An 18,697-nucleotide genomic window follows, 5' to 3' on the forward strand; every position below is an offset into this window, starting at 1 on the left:
GTAGGGGAGATTTTCAATAACACTGTTTTTATTTCAGGATTTCAATATAGTAAGATACAGAAAATACAATGTCAAATGTTACATTTTATTTTAGGTCAAGCTAAAATGTCAATTTTTCTGAGTAGGAAAAACAAGACAGATAAAATACAAGATGATAAACAGAGGATCCATCTAAAACAGTATAAAACAAGATGATAAACAGAGGATCCATCTAAAACAGTATAAAACAAGATGATAAACAGAGGATCCATCTAAAACAGTATAAAACAAGATGATAAACAGAGGATCCATCTAAAACAGTATAAAACAAGATGATAAACAGAGGATCCATCTAAAACAGTATAAAACAAGATGATAAACAGAGGATCCATCTAAAACAGTATAAAACAAGATGATAAACAGAGGATCCATCTAAAACAGTATAAAACAAGATGATAAACAGAGGATCCATCTAAAACAGTATAAAACAAGATGATAAACAGAGGATCCATCTAAAACAGTATAAAACAAGATGATAAACAGAGGATCCATCTAAAACAGTATAAAACAAGATGATAAACAGAGGATCCATCTAAAACAGTATAAAACAAGATGATAAACAGAGGATCCATCTAAAACAGTATAAAACAAGATACTGTTGTGTCCAGTGCGTGTGTGTCCAGTGTGTGTGTTCAGTGTGTGTGTGTGTTTGTATCACTGTTACCATGGCAATTATTTACAGGTTATTATTTAACAGGGACATTGAGGAGTCATCACCCCAAACCCTTAACCCTGGATAGAGGGGCTCAGTGAATGTGGAGGTGAATGTGTACAGGTGGGTCAGTGTGTCAGAGGAGGCTCTATAGAAGGACAGAGTGCCGGCTGGCCAGTCCAGATACACTCCTAATCTGTGGGAGCTGGAGGAGGGGACGTCTATGGTAGTGGGATTATTATTGTGCCAGGCAATGTAACTGTTGTCATAGCATAACAGACTCCAGGACTTGTCATTCCAACCAAGACCACAATCATTAACCCCTCCTCTCCTGCTGATTCCTTTATATGTCACTCCTATACCAGCCCTTCTCCCACTACACTCTACCTCATAGTAACAGCGCCCAGTCAGACCCTCTCTACACAGCACCTGTCCACAGTCCTCAAATCTCTCTGGGTGATCAGGATACAGCTGCTCCTCTGTCCTACATGTCACCTTTCTGTTCTCCTCAGACAGAGAGAGGAGTCTGTTTACTGTGTTTAGGTCCAGTGTGAGATCACAGACATCTGATGGATGAAACCAGACACAATATTAGAAATCATCATCATTCACAATAGAATGTTAACTCACTTTTCACTAATTCATTTAATGTAGATGTTTCTAGGTATCAAAAGGAGAAGTTAAGGTAACTTGAGACTTGTTGAATGATCATATTGTATGCATCATACTGTATGGAAATAAAAAACACTTATTCCCAATAATTACACACTCACACATGCACATGAACACACACACACACACACACACACACACACACACACACATTGTCAAAGCAACTCTTTGTAAGCTTTGGTGTCCCTGATTTCTGCTTCTGTAGAACTACAGCTGATATTTAATACGACCAAGTAAGTAATGATGGTGGTCATTGACTTTGACTTAACTTGAATTAAGACTTATTCTTAGTCATATTCTTCACATCAGTCAACACTCACATTTTCTAAGTCCAGGTTTCATTGTGTACTCTCCACCATGTTCCACACTGTAGCGGTAAGCAGAAGAACAGACAGTCATTGAGGGATACACACACACACACACACACACACACACACACAGCACATAACTCTGATAAGTCAAACATGTCTGATATGAACATTGACATAAACTCTACATACTTGAGTTTCTCCAGTCTGCAGTGTGGATCCTCCAGTCCAGCAGAGAGCAGTCTGACTCCTGAGTCTCCTGGGTGATTGTAGCTCAGGTCCAGCTCTCTCAGGTGTGAGGGGTTTGACCTCAGAGCTGAGACCAGAGAAGCACAGCCTTCCTCTGTGACTAGACAGCGTGACAGCCTGCAAAGAGTGAAATCATATTAAAATCACACTGCTATTCTTTGGTTGTGAATTTTTTTAGATATATCAGTGTCCTGAAAACTGCCATATCTATTCATAAATTAACATATCTGTGGAAGGACCACTAGAGGGCAGGCTGGGCTCATGGATAGTAGCCCAACAAGGCATGGGAGATGAGGTAACCAGAGGCAATTAAGCACAGCTGACGGTACTAATGACATACTCTCCTTCCCCTATAAGAGAGAGAATGGAACCAGCAGAGGAGGGGGGGGGGAAACTATCTCTGGAAGATGACCACTGAGAGAGAGGAGCGATCCAGGAAGAACCCCTAAGAATGGCCACCGAAAGAGAGGAGCGATCCAGGAAGAATCATTATTAGAAATGACAAATGATCAAAGTATTGGCTGGGGGGCTAATCTGGATTACTCAACGCTGAATCTAAGTATTTTCTCTCTCAATTTTGCTCAAGTATGACAATTGGGTTGTGGGTTGTGTGTGTTCATCCACTACTGCAAATGAGTGCAGGAAATGCAGATATGAGTGTTCAGAAACATCTTCTATTCTTTCTGACAATACAAGTGAAGTGACTCCAAAATGACAGGACATTATTCACCATTTAGTTTCTATTAGGAAAACATCAAAACACAACCAAGACAAACTGCTAATTAATTCAACAAGTTATTAGAATCACAAGCTTGATGTAATCACTGCAGGCATGGAATATGGGACTAAATACTAAACGTATGACTACTTTAATACACTATAAGTGAATATAACTGAATAATTACGACTTTTCAAATGGGAGAACTACATACATAAAGTGCTTTCATATCTGATAATACTGACCTCAGAGTCTCCAGTTTACAGTGTGGATTCCCCAGTCCAGCAGAGAGCAGCTTCACTCCTGAATCCTTCAGGTCGTTGTTACTCAGATCCAGCTCTCTCAGGTGTGAGGGGTTTGACCTCAGAACTGAGACCAGAGAAGCACAGCCTTCCTCTGTGACTCCACAGCCTGACAGCCTGACAAAGAGTCAAATCATATTAAAATCACCTTGCTATTCTTTGTCGGTGAAACTTGTGGCAGTGTATTTTTTCAATTTTTTAGATATATCAGTGTCCTGAAAACTGCCATATCTATTCATAAATTAACATATTATTAGAAATGACAAATGATCAAAGTATTGGCTGGGGGGCTGGATCTGGATTACTCAACGCTGAATCTAAGTATTTTCTCTCTCAATTCTGCTCAAGTATGACAATTGGGTTGTGGGTTGTGTGTGTTCATCCACTACTGCAAATGAGTGCAGGAAATGCAGATATGATAAAAGCACTGACATTTGTTAAGCACTACTCACAACTCATAAAGCACCCTGTGATCACTCACTACGCATAAAGCACCCTGTGATCACTCACTACTCATAAAGCACCCTGGGATCACTACTCATAAAGCACCCTGGGATCACTACTCACTACTCATAAAGCACCCTGGGATCACTACTCACTACTCATAAAGCACCCTGTGATCACTACTCATAAAGCACCCTGGGATCACTACTCACTACTCATAAAGCACCCTGGGATCACTACATAAAGCACCCTGGGATCACTATCATAAAGCACCCTGGGATCACTACTCATAAAGCACCCTGGGATCACTACTCACTACTCATAAAGCACCCTGGATCCCTACTCACTACTCACAAAGCACCCTGTGATCACTACTCATAAAGCACCCTGGGATCACTACTCACTACTCATAAAGCACCCTGGATCGCTACTCACTACTCATAAAGCACCCTGGGATCACTACTCACTACTCATAAAGCACCCTGGATCCCTACTCACTACTCACAAAGCACCCTGGGATCACTACTCACAAAGCACCCTGGGATCAGTACTCACAAAGCACCCTGGGATCACTACTCACAAAGCACTCTGGGATCACTACTCAGTACTCATAAAGCACCCTGGGATCTCTACTCACTACTCACTGCAGCCGAAGTGAGTAAGACATTTAAACGTGTTAACCCTCGCAAGGCTGCAGGCCCAGACGGCATCCCCAGCCGCGCCCTCAGAGCATGCGCAGACCAGCTGGCCGGTCTGTTTACGGACATATTCAATCAATCCCTATACCAGTCTGCTGTTCCCACATGCTTCAAGAGGGCCACCATTGTTCCTGTTCCCAAGAAAGCTAAGGTAACTGAGCTAAACGACTACCGCCCGTAGCACTCACATCCGTCATCATGAAGTGCTTTGAGAGACTAGTCAAGGACCATATCACCTCCACCTTACCTGACACCCTAGACCCACTCCAATTTGCTTACCGCCCAAATAGGTCCACAGACGATGCAATCTCAACCACACTGCACACTGCCCTAACCCATCTGGACAAGAGGAATACCTATGTGAGAATGCTGTTCATCGACTACAGCTCGGCATTCAACACCAGAGTACCCTCCAAGCTCGTCATCAAGCTCGAGGCCCTTTGGTCTCGACCCCGCCCTGTGCAACTGGGTACTGGACTTCCTGACGGGCCGCCCCCAGGTGGTGAGGGTAGGCAACAACATCTCCTCCCCGCTGATCCTCAACACTGGGGCCCCACAAGGGTGCGTTCTGAGCCCTCTCCTGTACTCCCTGTTCACCCACGACTGCGTGGCCACGCACGCCTCCAACTCAATCATCAAGTTTGCGGACGACACAACAGTGGTAGGCTTGATTACCAACAACGACGAGACGGCCTACAGGGAGGAGGTGAGGGCCCTCGGAGTGTGGTGTCAGGAAAATAACCTCACACTCAACGTCAACAAAACTAAGGAGATGATTGTGGACTTCAGGAAACAGCAGAGGGAACACCCCCTATCCACATCGATGGAACAGTAGTGGAGAGGGTAGCAAGTTTTAAGTTCCTCGGCATACACATCACAGACAAACTGAATTGGTCCACTCACACAGACAGCATCGTGAGGAAGGCGCAGCAGCGCCTCTTCAACCTCAGGAGGCTGAAGAAATTCGGCTTGTCACCAAAAGCACTCACAAACTTCTACAGATGCACAATCGAGAGCATCCTGGCGGGCTGTATCACCGCCTGGTATGGCAACTGCACCGCCCTCAACCGTAAGGCTCTCCAGAGGGTAGTGAGGTCTGCACAACGCATCACCGGGGGCAAACTACCTGCCCTCCAGGACACCTACACCACCCGATGCTACAGGAAGGCCATAAAGATCATCAAGGACATCAACCACCCGAGCCACTGCCTGTTCACCCCGCTGTCATCCAGAAGGCGAGGTCAGTACAGGTGCATCAAAGCTGGGACCGAGAGACTGAAAAAACAGCTTCTATCTCAAGGCCATCAGACTGTTAAACAGCCACCACTAACATTGAGTGGCTACTGCCAACACACTGTCAATGACACTGACTCTACTCCAGCCACTTTAATAATGGGAATGGATGGGAAATGATGTAAATATATCACTAGCCACTTTAAACAATGCTACCTTATATAATGTTACTTACCCTACATTATTCATCTCATATGCATACGTAGATACTGTACTCTATATCATCGACTGCATCCTTATGTAATACATGTATCACTAGCCACTTTAACTATGCCACTTGGTTTACATACTCATCTCATATGTATATACTGTACTCGATATCATCTACTGTATCTTGCCTATGCTGCTCTGTACCATCACTCATTCATATATCCTTATGTACATATTCTTTATCCCCTTACACTGTGTATAAGACAGTAGTTTTTTGGAATTGTTAGTTAGATTACTTGTTCGTTATTACTGCATTGTCGGAACTAGAAGCACAAGCATTTCGCTACACTCGCATTAAGATCTGCTAACCATGTGTATGTGACAAATAAAATTTGATTTGATTTGATTTGATTCATAAAGCACTACTCACTACTCATAAAGCACCCTGGGATCACTACTCACAAAGCACCCTGGGATCACTACTCACTACTCATAAAGCACCCTGGGATCACTCACTGTTCATAAACCACACGTATAACTTTTACTATTCAAAAACCAAAAATACCGTCATAGCGTCCAATTTATTTATGTGACATAATTTTTTGGCAAATTCACCCAGCACTAGAGTGTGTGTGTGGACACACACTGGACATACACACAGGACACACACACACAGGACAAACTGGACACACACACAGGACAGACACACACAAGACACACACACACACCGGACACACAGTTCAAAATGCTCTCACCAATAACAGAGGATACAACAAAACATACTAAGGGGGTCTGATCTTTGTACCTCTGTAACTTTCTCATTCATCATTATCATCAATTCATTCCTGATTATTCATCATCATAGTAACATCCACATGAATGTAGAAGTGTTCAGAAACATCTTCTATTCTTACTGACAATACAAGTGAAGTGACTCCAAAATGACAGGACATTATTCACCATTCAGTTTCTATTAGGAATACATCTAAAACACAACCAAGACAAACTGCTAATTAATTCAACAAGTTAGTAGAATCACAAGCTTGATGTAATCACTGTAGGCTTGGAATATGGGACCAAATACTAAACGTATGACTACTTTAATACACTATAAGTGAATATAACCGAATAATTACGACTTTTCAAATGGGAGAACTACATACATAAAGTGCTTTCATATCTGATAACACTGACCTCAGAGTCTCCAGTTTACAGTGGGGATTCCCCAGTCCAGCAGAGAGCAGCTTCACTCCTGAATCCTTCAGGTCATTGTTACTCAGATCCAGCTCCCTCAGGTGTGAGGGGTTTGACTCCAGAGCTGAGACCAGAGAAGCACAGCCTTCCTCTGTGACTAGACAGCCTGACAGCCTGACAAAGAGTGAAATCATGACTTCACAAACACACTGTTAATTTAACACCAGTAGTGTAGAATGACAATGGTAGATGCATTTGGTTAATTTTCTCAAAGAATCTTTTGTTTCCTAGAATTGTATGGTCATATTGTTATGCTAATGTGAAAATCAATGAATTTATTCAATATGTTTTTCAATATAATATTATATACATATTATAATACATATTTCTTCCTGATAATTAGTTCTTATATGTCATTTTATTTACTCACAGAGCAGCTCTGGAGGCTTTGACCACTGGCAGCAGCCTCAGAAGACCTTCCTCTGATCTGGAGTATTTCTTCAGGTCAAACACATCCAGCTCCTTTTCTGAAGTCAGCAACACAAAGACCAGAGCTGACCACTGTGCAGGTGACAGGTTGGGTTTTGAGAGACTTCCTGAGCTCAGGTAGCTTTGGATCTCCTCCACTAGAGAATGGTCATTCAGTTCATTCAGACAGTGGAACAGATTGATGCTCCTCTCTGGAGAGAGATCCTCCCCAATCTTCTCCTTGATGTACTCAACTGTTTCTTCATGGCTCTGTGAGCTGCTTCTTGTCTTTGTCAGTAGACCTCGTAAGTGCTTCTGATTGGACTCCAGTGAGAGGCCCAGAAGGAAGCGGAGGAAAAGGTCCAGGTTTCCTGTCTCGCTTTGTAAGGCTTTATCCACAGCACTCTTGTAGAAAGTAACTTCAGGCTTGTCGTTTGTTTGCAGTTTGTCCATTAGATTCTGATTGTTGTTGATGAATGAGAGGAACACATATACAGCAGCCAGAAACTCCTGAATGCTCAGATGAACAAAGCAGTACACCTTGTCCTGGTACAGCCCACATTCCTCTTTAAAGAGCTGTGTGCACAATCCTGAGTACACTGAGGCTTCATTCACATCAATGCCAGCCTCCTTCAGGTCTTCTTCATAGAAAATCAGATTGCCCTTCACAAGCTGTTGAAAAGCCAGTTTTCCCAGTGACAGAATGCTCTCTTTATTCCAGTATGGACCTGTCTCTTCTTTCCGAAGATACTTGTCATTCTTCTGTTTGGTATGAAACACCACAAGGTGTGTGTACATCTCAGTCAGAGTCTTGGGCATCTCTTCTCTCTTATGTTTCAGCATGTGTTCAAGGACTGTTGCAGAAATCCAACAGAAGACTGGAATGTGGCACATGATGTGGAGGCTCCTTGATGTCTTTATGTGTGAGATGATTCTGCTGGCCAGGTCCTCATCCCTGAATCTCTTCCTGAGGTACTCCTCCTTCTGTGGGTCATTGAACCCTCGTACCTCAGTCACCTGGTCAACACACCCTGAAGGGATCTTATTGGCTGCTGCAGGTCGGGTAGTTATCCAGAGGAGAGCAGAGGGAAGCAGATTTCCCTTGATGAGATTTGTCAGCAGGACATCCACTGAGGTTGACTCTGTGACGTCCCAACAGATCTTGTTATTCTTGAAGTCTAGGGGCAGTCGGCACTCATCCAGACCATCAAAGATGAACAGAACTTTGTACTTGTTGTAGATGGAAATTCTTGATTGTTTGGTTTCCATTGAGAAGTGATTGAGAAGTTCAATGAAATTGTGTTTGTCCTCTTTCATCAAATTCAGCTCCCGAAAAGGGAATGAAAATACAAATTGGACATCCTGGTTTGCTTTTCCTTCAGCCCAGTCCAGAATGAACTTCTGCACAGAGACTGTTTTTCCAATTCCAGCGACTCCCTTTGTCAGCACAGTTCTGATACGTTTGTCTTGTCCAGTTAAGGGTTTGAAGATGTCGTTACATTTGATTGCAGTCTCTGGTCTTGCTTGTTTCCTGGTTGTTGTCTCAATCTGTCTCAGCTCGTGTTCATTATTGACCTCTCCTGTTCCACCCTCTGTGATGTAGAGCTCTGTATAGATCTTATTGAGAAGTGTTGGGTTTCCTTGTTTAGCGATCCCCTCAAATACACATTGAAACTTCTTCTTTAGATTAGATTTGAGTTCACGTTGGCAAATCACAGCAAGCTCATCTGAATCTAGAAATAACACAGAGGATATTAATATTACTTCTGTTTTAATGTCTACAGCATTGTAGGACTGTTATAAAGTTGTACATTATATTTTACATCTTAACTGAGTGTATAAATGTGTAAATGTTGTCATAAGATGTTATTGATATTATTGATGGTATTATTCATGTTGTCTCTCAATTATATTATATTATTAATTCTCTCTGTCTCTCTCTCGCTCTCTAAATTAATCACCACAACACATCCCTGCTGCTACTTGATGAGGTCACTAGGTGTTGTGTTAAGGCTGCTACAATATCATTGAGTTACACAGCTACTTTAGCTGTACTTTAGCTACAGCTTTTAAATGTTATAAAACATCATTCAACATGAGGCAGACAGATCTTACATTTCTCCAGTGTGTCAGCAAGCTCCTTCTGGTTCATTTTCCTCAGGATGTGCAGTGTGATCTTCAGAGCCCCCTCTCTGGCACTGCTCTCCTGCTTCTCATCTTCAGCATCCACCACTTCCTTATCCTGCTTCTGACTCTCAAAGCCTTCTGGGAGTTCTGGACTAAGAATACTCTTGAACATCTTCAGCTCGTTCTTCACAAATGTCATAATTTTCTCTTCAAGCACCTGGAATAAATAAAGTAAATAAGTTAAGCAAGAGAATAAATGCTTTCTCATTAACACATTAATGAATGATTGACAGATCAACTTTACTTGAGGTAAACAAAAACAAATGTACATAACAGGACCACATACACTGAATATGGAGGCCAGGTCTGTTTGATGACTCTGGGAAGACTGACCACTGAGAATCTCTGACTCTGATCTCTCCTGTTGGTTTCTGTGGACAAAACATGAGATTACATCTCCTCATCCAGGGAGTACACACACACACACACGCACACACACACACACACACACAGGGAGGGAATGTTGTGTTTGTTTAATATTGTTTTAGGACTATGCAAATGGACAAAATGATTAACCTATGGATTATGAAAACAACAACAATAAATGGGAAAGTGGGAGAGGAGAAATGACTAGAGACAGTGTTGTTTAACTCACTGACTATGACCCATGAGTTCTTCTTACCTTTGTTCAGTAGAAAGGTATCCCTCTCTAAACAATATAGGTAGACCCATAGACCGGTCACTCTTCATGGACACGCAGCTGGGAACAGGGGAGGCTGGTCTCTCCTGCTTGATTGGTCTTCAACACAACAGAGACAAACATTACATCTCTCATCTACTCTGAGCTCAGATGGGGAAACATAAGAAGAGTTTCATTCCAAAACGCTATATATCAATTTTCCAAAATGTTTGCAAATGAGCTTTTATTGTTTAATGAAGTTATGTTTATGTTTTTTTGCTAAATGAGGAGATGTGTCATTTTTTAATAACGAACATTTTTCAGAAATGTTGGGAAAAGAAATTATTAATCCACTCAGGCTTTATAAAGGCTTCTAACATTTGTAATTTCCACTTCAAAATGTCAGACTCGATTTGATGTAAAATGGATCAACCACTACAACAATGTCCCTTGATTACAAACCATATAAAAATGCTTATTTGCTGTTAGAACTAGATTTGGCATCTGTAAGTGCATTTATCTATAGAGACATGTATCTAGGTGAGACAACCACATATCACAGTCAGATATACAGGATACCAACATTCCTGTTAAATAATGGATATATAGATATCTAGGTGAGACAACCACATATCACAGTCTAATATACAGGATACCAACATTCCTGTTAAATAATGTTTAACATTCCTGTTAAATAATGGATATATAGATATCTAGGTGAGACAACCACATATCACAGTCTAATATACAGGATACCAACATTCCTGTTAAATAATGGATATATAGATATCTAGGTGAGACAACCTCATATCACAGTCAGATATACAGGGTACCAACATTCCTGTTAAATAATGGATATATAGATATCTAGATGAGACAACCACATATCACAATCAAATATACAGGATACCAACATTCCTGTTAAACAATGGATATATAGCATTTAGCAAAAAAACACATTTTCTTACACATCTAAAATCTAGAACAGTTATATAGAAATGTAGCCATAAGCAATCATTTATGAATAAAAAACTATTTAGAATATACATTCTTAAACAATATTGTCAACTCACCTCATAGTTTTGGTGTCATGTCCCCCAGAGAGACTCATTTTAGAGGCAGGGTCCCCCTCCTCTCTCTCCCCAGAGAGATGCCTTTTAGAGGCAGGTCCCTCCTCTCTCTCCCCAGAGAGACTCATTAGAGCACTGTCCCCTAAACAGAGATCCAACATGTTGGTTGTGGTTAACACAGTGACAACTAAACAGAGATCCAACATGTTGGTTGTGGTTATTAACACAGTGACAACTAAACAGAGATCCAACATGTTGGTTGTGGTTAACACAGTGACAACTAAACAGAGATCCAACATGTTGGTTGTGGTTAACACAGTGACAACTAAACAGAGATCCATCATGTTGGTTGTGGTTAACACAGTGACAACTAAACAGAGATCCAACATGTTGGTTGTGGTTATTAACACAGTGACAACTAATTATTAAATGTCAATTGTTCTAATTTGTTAATGATCTCTTAGAAATAAAACATTTACTAACAGACACATCCAAACAGTCAGGTGATTTAATGCATCACATGAACATGTAGTTGTGACTGATATATGTCACCTCATCTCCATGTTTGTCGTCAGTAATAATTATAATAATAATATAATGTGTCACTGTTTGTTAAGGCTCCCAGACGTGACCAACTGAGTTTCTTTTTGAGGATGAACGGAGGGAAATGAATACACCAATTGCCATGGTTACTCCTGTGTTCTTATGCTCCAACATTATAACAACATCAGTGGGGTCTAATTGTCCAGCTTTTATTTAGTTGAATGAACATTCTCAAAGATGATATGCTGTTATTGAAATATGTTTCAGTCCATTGTCTTTTATACATAATTTCTATTTGGTTTTAGTCGTTTATGTTAATACTGAAAACATTTGTTTTGGTGATGTCATCCCCCGACCCACCTGGAGCCCTGCCGTGACCCACAAGTGGTCCTGACAGAGTTTACATAGACTATCCCCCGACCCACCTGGAGCCCTGCCGTGACCCACAAGTGGTCCTGACAGAGTTTACATAGACTATCCCCCGACCCACCTGGAGCCCTGCCGTGACCCACAAGTGGTCCTGACAGAGTTTACATAGACTATCCCCCGACCCACCTGGAGCCCTGCCGTGACCCACAAGTGGTCCTGACAGAGTTTACATAGACTACCAGTAGCAGGACTCATCACCTTCAAATCAGTTTCATTCTAAATAACTGAGAATATAGTGATATTTCCTAAACATTTCCCACAGAGACCATCAGGTCGTTCAGCAATATAAAGGATATTTCCTAAACATTTCCCACAGAGACCATCAGGTCGTTCAGGAATATAAAGGATATTTCCTAAACATTTCCCACAGAGACCATCAGGTCGTTCAGGAATATAAAGGATATTTCCTAAACATTTCCCACAGAGACCATCAGGTCGTTCAGGAATATAAAGGATATTTCCTAAACATTTCCCACAGAGACCATCAGGTCGTTCAGGAATATAAAGGATCATATCTCAGCCTATTCTGTCTATTGAATGTGTGACGACCTCAGTTCATAATAATTATCCTCTAGACTTACTAGACTTACTAACTGTATAACTGTATAATAGTTCTATGTAGTCTATAGTAGACTTACTAGACTTACTAACTGTATAACTGTATAATAGTTCTATGTAGTCTATAGTAGACTTACTAGACTTACTAACTGTATAACTGTATAATAGTTCTATGTAGTCTATAGTAGACTTACTAGACTTACTAACTGTATAACTGTATAATAGTTGTATGTAGTCTATAGTAGACTTACTAGACTTACTAACTGTATAATAGTTCTATGTAGTCTATAGTAGACTTACCAGTCTGCCCGTCTTCCCTTCAAATCAACACATTTATCCCACTTCTAGTTGTGCAGACAAATATGTATATTCTAATGTTGCTGACAAATGTTTGCCACAGTTTCAACAGCCATTTTGAAACTGCGTAGACTTCAAACACGCTTTTAATTTTTTTAAATGTAATATTTGACAACCTAATTATCCCACTTCTAGTTGTGCAGACAAATCTGTGCCACAGTTTCTACAGCCATGTTGTAACTGCGTTAAGCTACACACTTATTTACCATTTCATGAGGAAATCCCATATTTTCTGACGCTGTTGCAGAGGAAGTGATCTGTATTACAAACTTCAAAACCTTTTTATATTCATCTCAAATACACTACAAGTTTTAAATTCCCTACATTGCAGAAAAGTTCTCATGCAAAAGGTTATAAATTCAGTTCCTGTACAGAGATTGTCTTTGGTTTTGGGAATCCTGAAAGATAACAGTGAATATGAGACATGGAGGAAGTATTGAAAACAGGAAGTGAACTTAGTCACAAGGTTGTGCCAACTACAGTAGTGTTGCAAAATCCTTACCACCCCCCTCCCCCCCATCTGTCTTAAAATCCTTACCACCCCCTCTTCCCCATCTGTCTTAAAATCCTTACCACCCCCCTCTTCCCCATCTGTCTTAAAATCCTTACCACCCCCTCTTCCCCATCTGTCTTAAAATCCTTACCACCCCCCTCTTCCCCATCTGTCTTAAAATCCTTACTACCCCCTCTTCCCCATCTGTCTTAAAATCCTTACCACCCCCCTCTTCCCCATCTGTCTTAAAATCCTTACCACCCCCCTCCCCCATCTGTCTTAAAATCCTTACCACCCCCTCTTACCCATCTGTCTTAAAATCCTTACCACCCCCTCTTCCCCATCTGTCTTAAAATCCTTACCACCCCCCTCTTCCCCATCTGTCTTAAAATCCTTACCACCCCCCTCTTCCCCATCTGTCTTAAAACCCTTACCACCCCCTCTTCCCCATCTGTCTTAAAATCCTTACCACCCCCCTCTTCCCCATCTGTCTTAAAATCCTTACCACCCCCTCTTCCCCATCTGTCTTAAAATCCTTACCACCCCCTCTTCCCCATCTGTCTTAAAATCCTTACCACCCCCCTCTTCCCCATCTGTCTTAAAACCCTTACCACCCCCTCTTCCCATCTGTCTTAAAATCCTTACCACCCCCTCTTCCCCATCTGTCTTAAAATCCTTACCACCCCCCCTCTTCCCCATCTGTCTTAAAATCCTTACCACCCCCTCTTCCCCATCTGTCTTAAAATCCTTACCACCCCCTCTTCCCCATCTGTCTTAAAATCCTTACCACCCCCTCTTCCCCATCTGTCTTAAAATCCTTACCACCCCCTCTTCCCCATCTGTCTTAAAATCCTTACCACCCCCCCTCTTCCCATCAGTCTTAAGAACAGAACCTGTGGTTTAATGTAGATCCATGTAGATACAACAGAATCAACATGTGGTTTAATGTAGATACAACAGAATCAACATGTGGTTTAATGTAGATACATGTAGATACAACAGAATCAACATGTGGTTTAATGTAGATACATGTAGATACAACAGAATCAACATGTGGTTTAATGTAGATACATGTAGATACAACAGAATCAACATGTGGTTTAATGTAGATACATGTAGATACAACAGAATCAACATGTGGTTTAATGTAGATACATGTAGATACAACAGAAACAACATGTGGTTTAATGTAGATACAACAGAATCAACATGTGGTTTAATGTAGATACAACAGAAACAACATGTGGTTTAATGTAGATACAACAGAATCAACATGTGGTTTAATGTAGATACAACAGAATCAACATGTGGTTTAATGTAGATACAACAGAAACAACATGTGGTTTAATGTAGATACAACAGAATCAACATGTGGTTTAATGTAGATACAACAGAATCAACATGTGGTTTAATGTAGATACAACAGAATCAACATGTTTTTAATACATGTAGATACAACAGAATCAACATGTGGTTTAATGATATATGTAGATACAACAGAATCAACATGTGGTTTAATGTAGATACAACAGAATCAACATGTGGTTTAATGTAGATACATGTAGATACAACAGAATCAACATGTGGTTTAATGTAGATACATGTAGATACAACAGAATCAACATGTGGTTTAATGTAGATACATGTAGATACAACAGAATCAACATGTGGTTTAATGTAGATACAACAGAATCAACATGTGGTTTAATGTAGATACATGTACATACAACAGAATCAACATGTGGTTTAATGTAGATACAACAGAATCAACATGTGGTTTAATGTAGATATATGTAGATACAACAGAATCAACATGTGGTTTAATGTAGATACAACAGAATCAACATGTGGTTTAATGTAGATACAACAGAATCAACATGTGGTTTAATGTAGATACATGTACATACAACAGAATCAACATGTGGTTTAATGTAGATACAACAGAATCAACATGTGGTTTAATGTAGATATATGTAGATACAACAGAATCAACATGTGGTTTAATGTAGATACAACAGAATCAACATGTGGTTTAATGTAGATATATGTAGATACAACAGAATCAACATGTGGTTTAATGTAGATACATGTACATACAACAGAATCAACATGTGGTTTAATGTAGATACAACAGAATCAACATGTGGTTTAATGTAGATACATGTAGATACAACAGAATCAACATGTGGTTTAATGTAGATACATGTAGATACAACAGAATCAACATGTGGTTTAATGTAGATACATGTAGATACAACAGAATCAACATGTGGTTTAATGTAGATATATGTAGATACAACAGAATCAACATGTGGTTTAATGTAGATACAACAGAATCAACATGTGGTTTAATGTAGATACATGTAGATACAACAGAATCAACATGTGGTTTAATGTAGATATATGTAGATACAACAGAATCAACATGTGGTTTAATGTAGATACAACAGAATCAACATGTGGTATTCTCAACTTCTCTTTTAACAGAACAGAGACATTTCCAAGAGGAGGCTGGTGGGAGGAGTTATAGGCTGGCGGGAGGAGCTATAGGCTGGTGGGAGGAGCTATAGGCTGGTGGGAGGAGCTATAGGAGGAGTTATAGGAGGACTTGTTCATTTTTATGGCTGAAATGGAATAAATTAATTAAGTGTTTGATGTTCCATTTATTCCATTCCAGTCTTTACACTGAGCCTGTCCTCCTATAGCTCCTCCACCAGCCTCCTCTGGTTTGTATGTGAAAGTATTCAGGTGTTCATGTTGCTGTGGAGGCTAATTATATAAAACACACTACCTTTAAAGGTCCTATTCAGCCATAAAAATAAAATAACATCAGAATATATATAAAACACTACATTTAAAGGTCCTATTCAGCCATAAAAATAAAATAACATCAGAATATATATAAAACACTACATTTAAAGGTCCTATTCAGCCATAAAAATAAAATAACATCAGAATATATATAAAACACTACCTTTAAAGGTCCTATTCAGCCGTACAAATAAAATAACATCAGAAATGAATATAAATGTAAATGGTTCATTTTGAAGTTTTGAAGAAAAAATATAAAGTTAAAAAGTTCTACCTGATGACATCATCAAAAGTTTAATCATTTTAAAAGCAGTGATTTTCAAACACAATTAGATGATCAGGTGTGGGGAGCAATAAAATACCCTCCATGGGGCCAGAAAACTACTGCAGGTTTGGAAAATGAGTTTTTAACTTTTATGTCACAGATCATTTTTTAAAGACTTGTCTACTTATCTTTTTAACTACAGATCATAGAAATGTGCCATTTTGACAAATAAACATTCTGTTTGGTGCTGGAGAGGATGAATATGAGGTTGAAAAGTGGCAGAATTGTCTTTTAACACTAGAATCAGACAACCCAAAAAACCTACCTCCTGCTCCCTGACTTTTCCTAAATGTTTGTATTTTCTACTGCTCCTTTGTCAGAATGTTGAAATCAAACACGTATTCAGAGCCTTTAAACCCATTTCCCTCACACCTTCCTAACTTAATCTGCCTTTAAACCCATTTCCCTCACACCTTCCTAACTTAATCTGCCTTTTAACCCATTTCCCTCACACCTTCCTAACTTAATCTGCCTTTAAACCCATTTCCCTCACACCTTCCTAACTTAATCTGCCTGTTAACCCATTTCCCTCACACCTTCCTAACTTAATCTGCCTTTAAACCCATTTCCCTCACACCTTCCTAACTTAATCTGCCTGTTAACCCATTTCCCTCACACCTTCCTAACTTAATCTGCCTTTAAACCCATTTCCCTCACACCTTCCTAACTTAATCTGCCTTTAAACCCATTTCCCTCACACCTTCCTAACTTAATCTGCCTTTAAACCCATTTCCCTCACACCTTCCTAACTTAATCTGCCTTTAAACCCATTTCCCTCACACCTACCTAAGAGGTTGATTTAATGTAGCACAACAGTGTATTGATGAGTTGAAGAGGTTGATTTAATGTAGCACAACAGTGTATTGATGAGTTGAAGAGGTGATTTAATGTAGCACAACAGTGTATTGATGAGTTGAAGAGGTGATTTAATGTAGCACAACAGTGTATTGATGAGTTGAAGAGGTGATTTAATGTAGCACAACAGTGTATTGATGAGTTGAAGAGGTTGATTTAATGTAGCACAACAGTGTATTGATGAGTTGAAGAGGTTGATTTAATGTAGCACAACAGTGTATTGATGAGTTTGTGTTATGCCTGTTTATCAGCAGTAAATCATTTGACCACACGCCTTGTGGCTTGATATTATTCTCTTTTATGTTTAACTTTCTATAACTAAACTGTTATGGGACTGTTCTATTGACTGTAACTCTAATACTAATCACATGTATTGTAAAGGGAAATGACAACATGCTATGAGTTGCAGCCTTTAGAATAATGACAACATGCAATGAGTTGCAGTCTTTAGAATAATGACAACATGCAATGAGTTGCAGTCTTTAGAATAATGTAAAACATGTCCTTGACTCTGTCAAGTTGATGAACGAAAGTTAGCCTGAAGACAAGATTACATTTACAATAATCTGATGAGTGACAATATTAGGCCTTTCAGTTGTCATCTAGTACATGAAGAGATGGGAGCATCTAGTACATGAAGAGATGGGAGCATCTAGTACATGAAGAGATGGGAGCATCTAGAACATAAAGAGATGGGAGCATCTAGTACATGAAGAGATGGGAGCATCTAGTACATGAAGAGATGGGAGCATCTAGTACATGAAGAGATGGGAGCATCTAGTACATGAAGAGATGGGAGCATCTAGTACATGAAGAGATGGGAGCATCTAGTACATGAAGAGATGGGAGCATCTAGTACATGAAGAGATGGGAGCATCTAGTACATGAAGAGATGGGAGCATCTAGTACATGAAGAGATGGGAGCATCTAGTACATAAAGAGATGGGAGCATCTAGTACATGAAGAGATGGGAGCATCTAGTACATGAAAAGAGATGGGAACATCTAGTATATGAAGAGATGGGAGCATCTGAAGTACATGAAGAGATGGGAGCATCTAGTACATGAAGAGATGGGAGCATCTAGTACATGAAGAGATGGGAGCATCTAGTACATGAAGAGATGGGAGCATCTAGTACATGAAGAGATGGGAGCATCTAGTACATGAAGAGATGGGAGCATCTAGTACATGAAGAGATGGGAGCATCTAGTAGATGAAGAGATGGGAGCATCTAGTACATGAAGAGATGCAGTGAAAGGAGCA

General features: G+C 40.1%; 2 protein-coding genes across 2 annotated transcripts; both read right to left on the reverse strand.

Annotated features, from left to right (window-relative positions):
* Positions 1-599: 599 nt before the first annotated feature.
* On the reverse strand, positions 600-1,802 carry LOC112240540 (stonustoxin subunit beta). The gene is made up of 2 exons (XM_042312700.1): positions 1,684-1,802; positions 600-1,257 (listed from the first exon to the last, which is right to left on the reverse strand). Exons 1-2 carry the CDS (start codon positions 1,760-1,762, stop codon positions 716-718), a joined length of 621 nt encoding a protein of 206 aa, XP_042168634.1. The 5' UTR covers positions 1,763-1,802; the 3' UTR covers positions 600-715.
* Positions 1,803-2,816: 1,014 nt separating this feature from the next.
* LOC112240541 (NLR family CARD domain-containing protein 3-like) lies at positions 2,817-11,119 on the reverse strand. The gene is made up of 6 exons (XM_042312699.1): positions 11,067-11,119; positions 9,997-10,113; positions 9,661-9,745; positions 9,303-9,531; positions 7,150-8,920; positions 2,817-3,057 (listed from the first exon to the last, which is right to left on the reverse strand). Exons 1-6 carry the CDS (start codon positions 11,102-11,104, stop codon positions 2,832-2,834), a joined length of 2,466 nt encoding a protein of 821 aa, XP_042168633.1. The 5' UTR covers positions 11,105-11,119; the 3' UTR covers positions 2,817-2,831.
* Between the last annotated feature and the right edge of the window lie 7,578 nt (positions 11,120-18,697).

This window comes from Oncorhynchus tshawytscha, unplaced genomic scaffold (assembly GCF_018296145.1).
Source record: "Oncorhynchus tshawytscha isolate Ot180627B unplaced genomic scaffold, Otsh_v2.0 Un_contig_11325_pilon_pilon, whole genome shotgun sequence".
In the NCBI taxonomy this organism is placed as follows: Eukaryota; Metazoa; Chordata; class Actinopteri; order Salmoniformes; family Salmonidae; genus Oncorhynchus; species Oncorhynchus tshawytscha.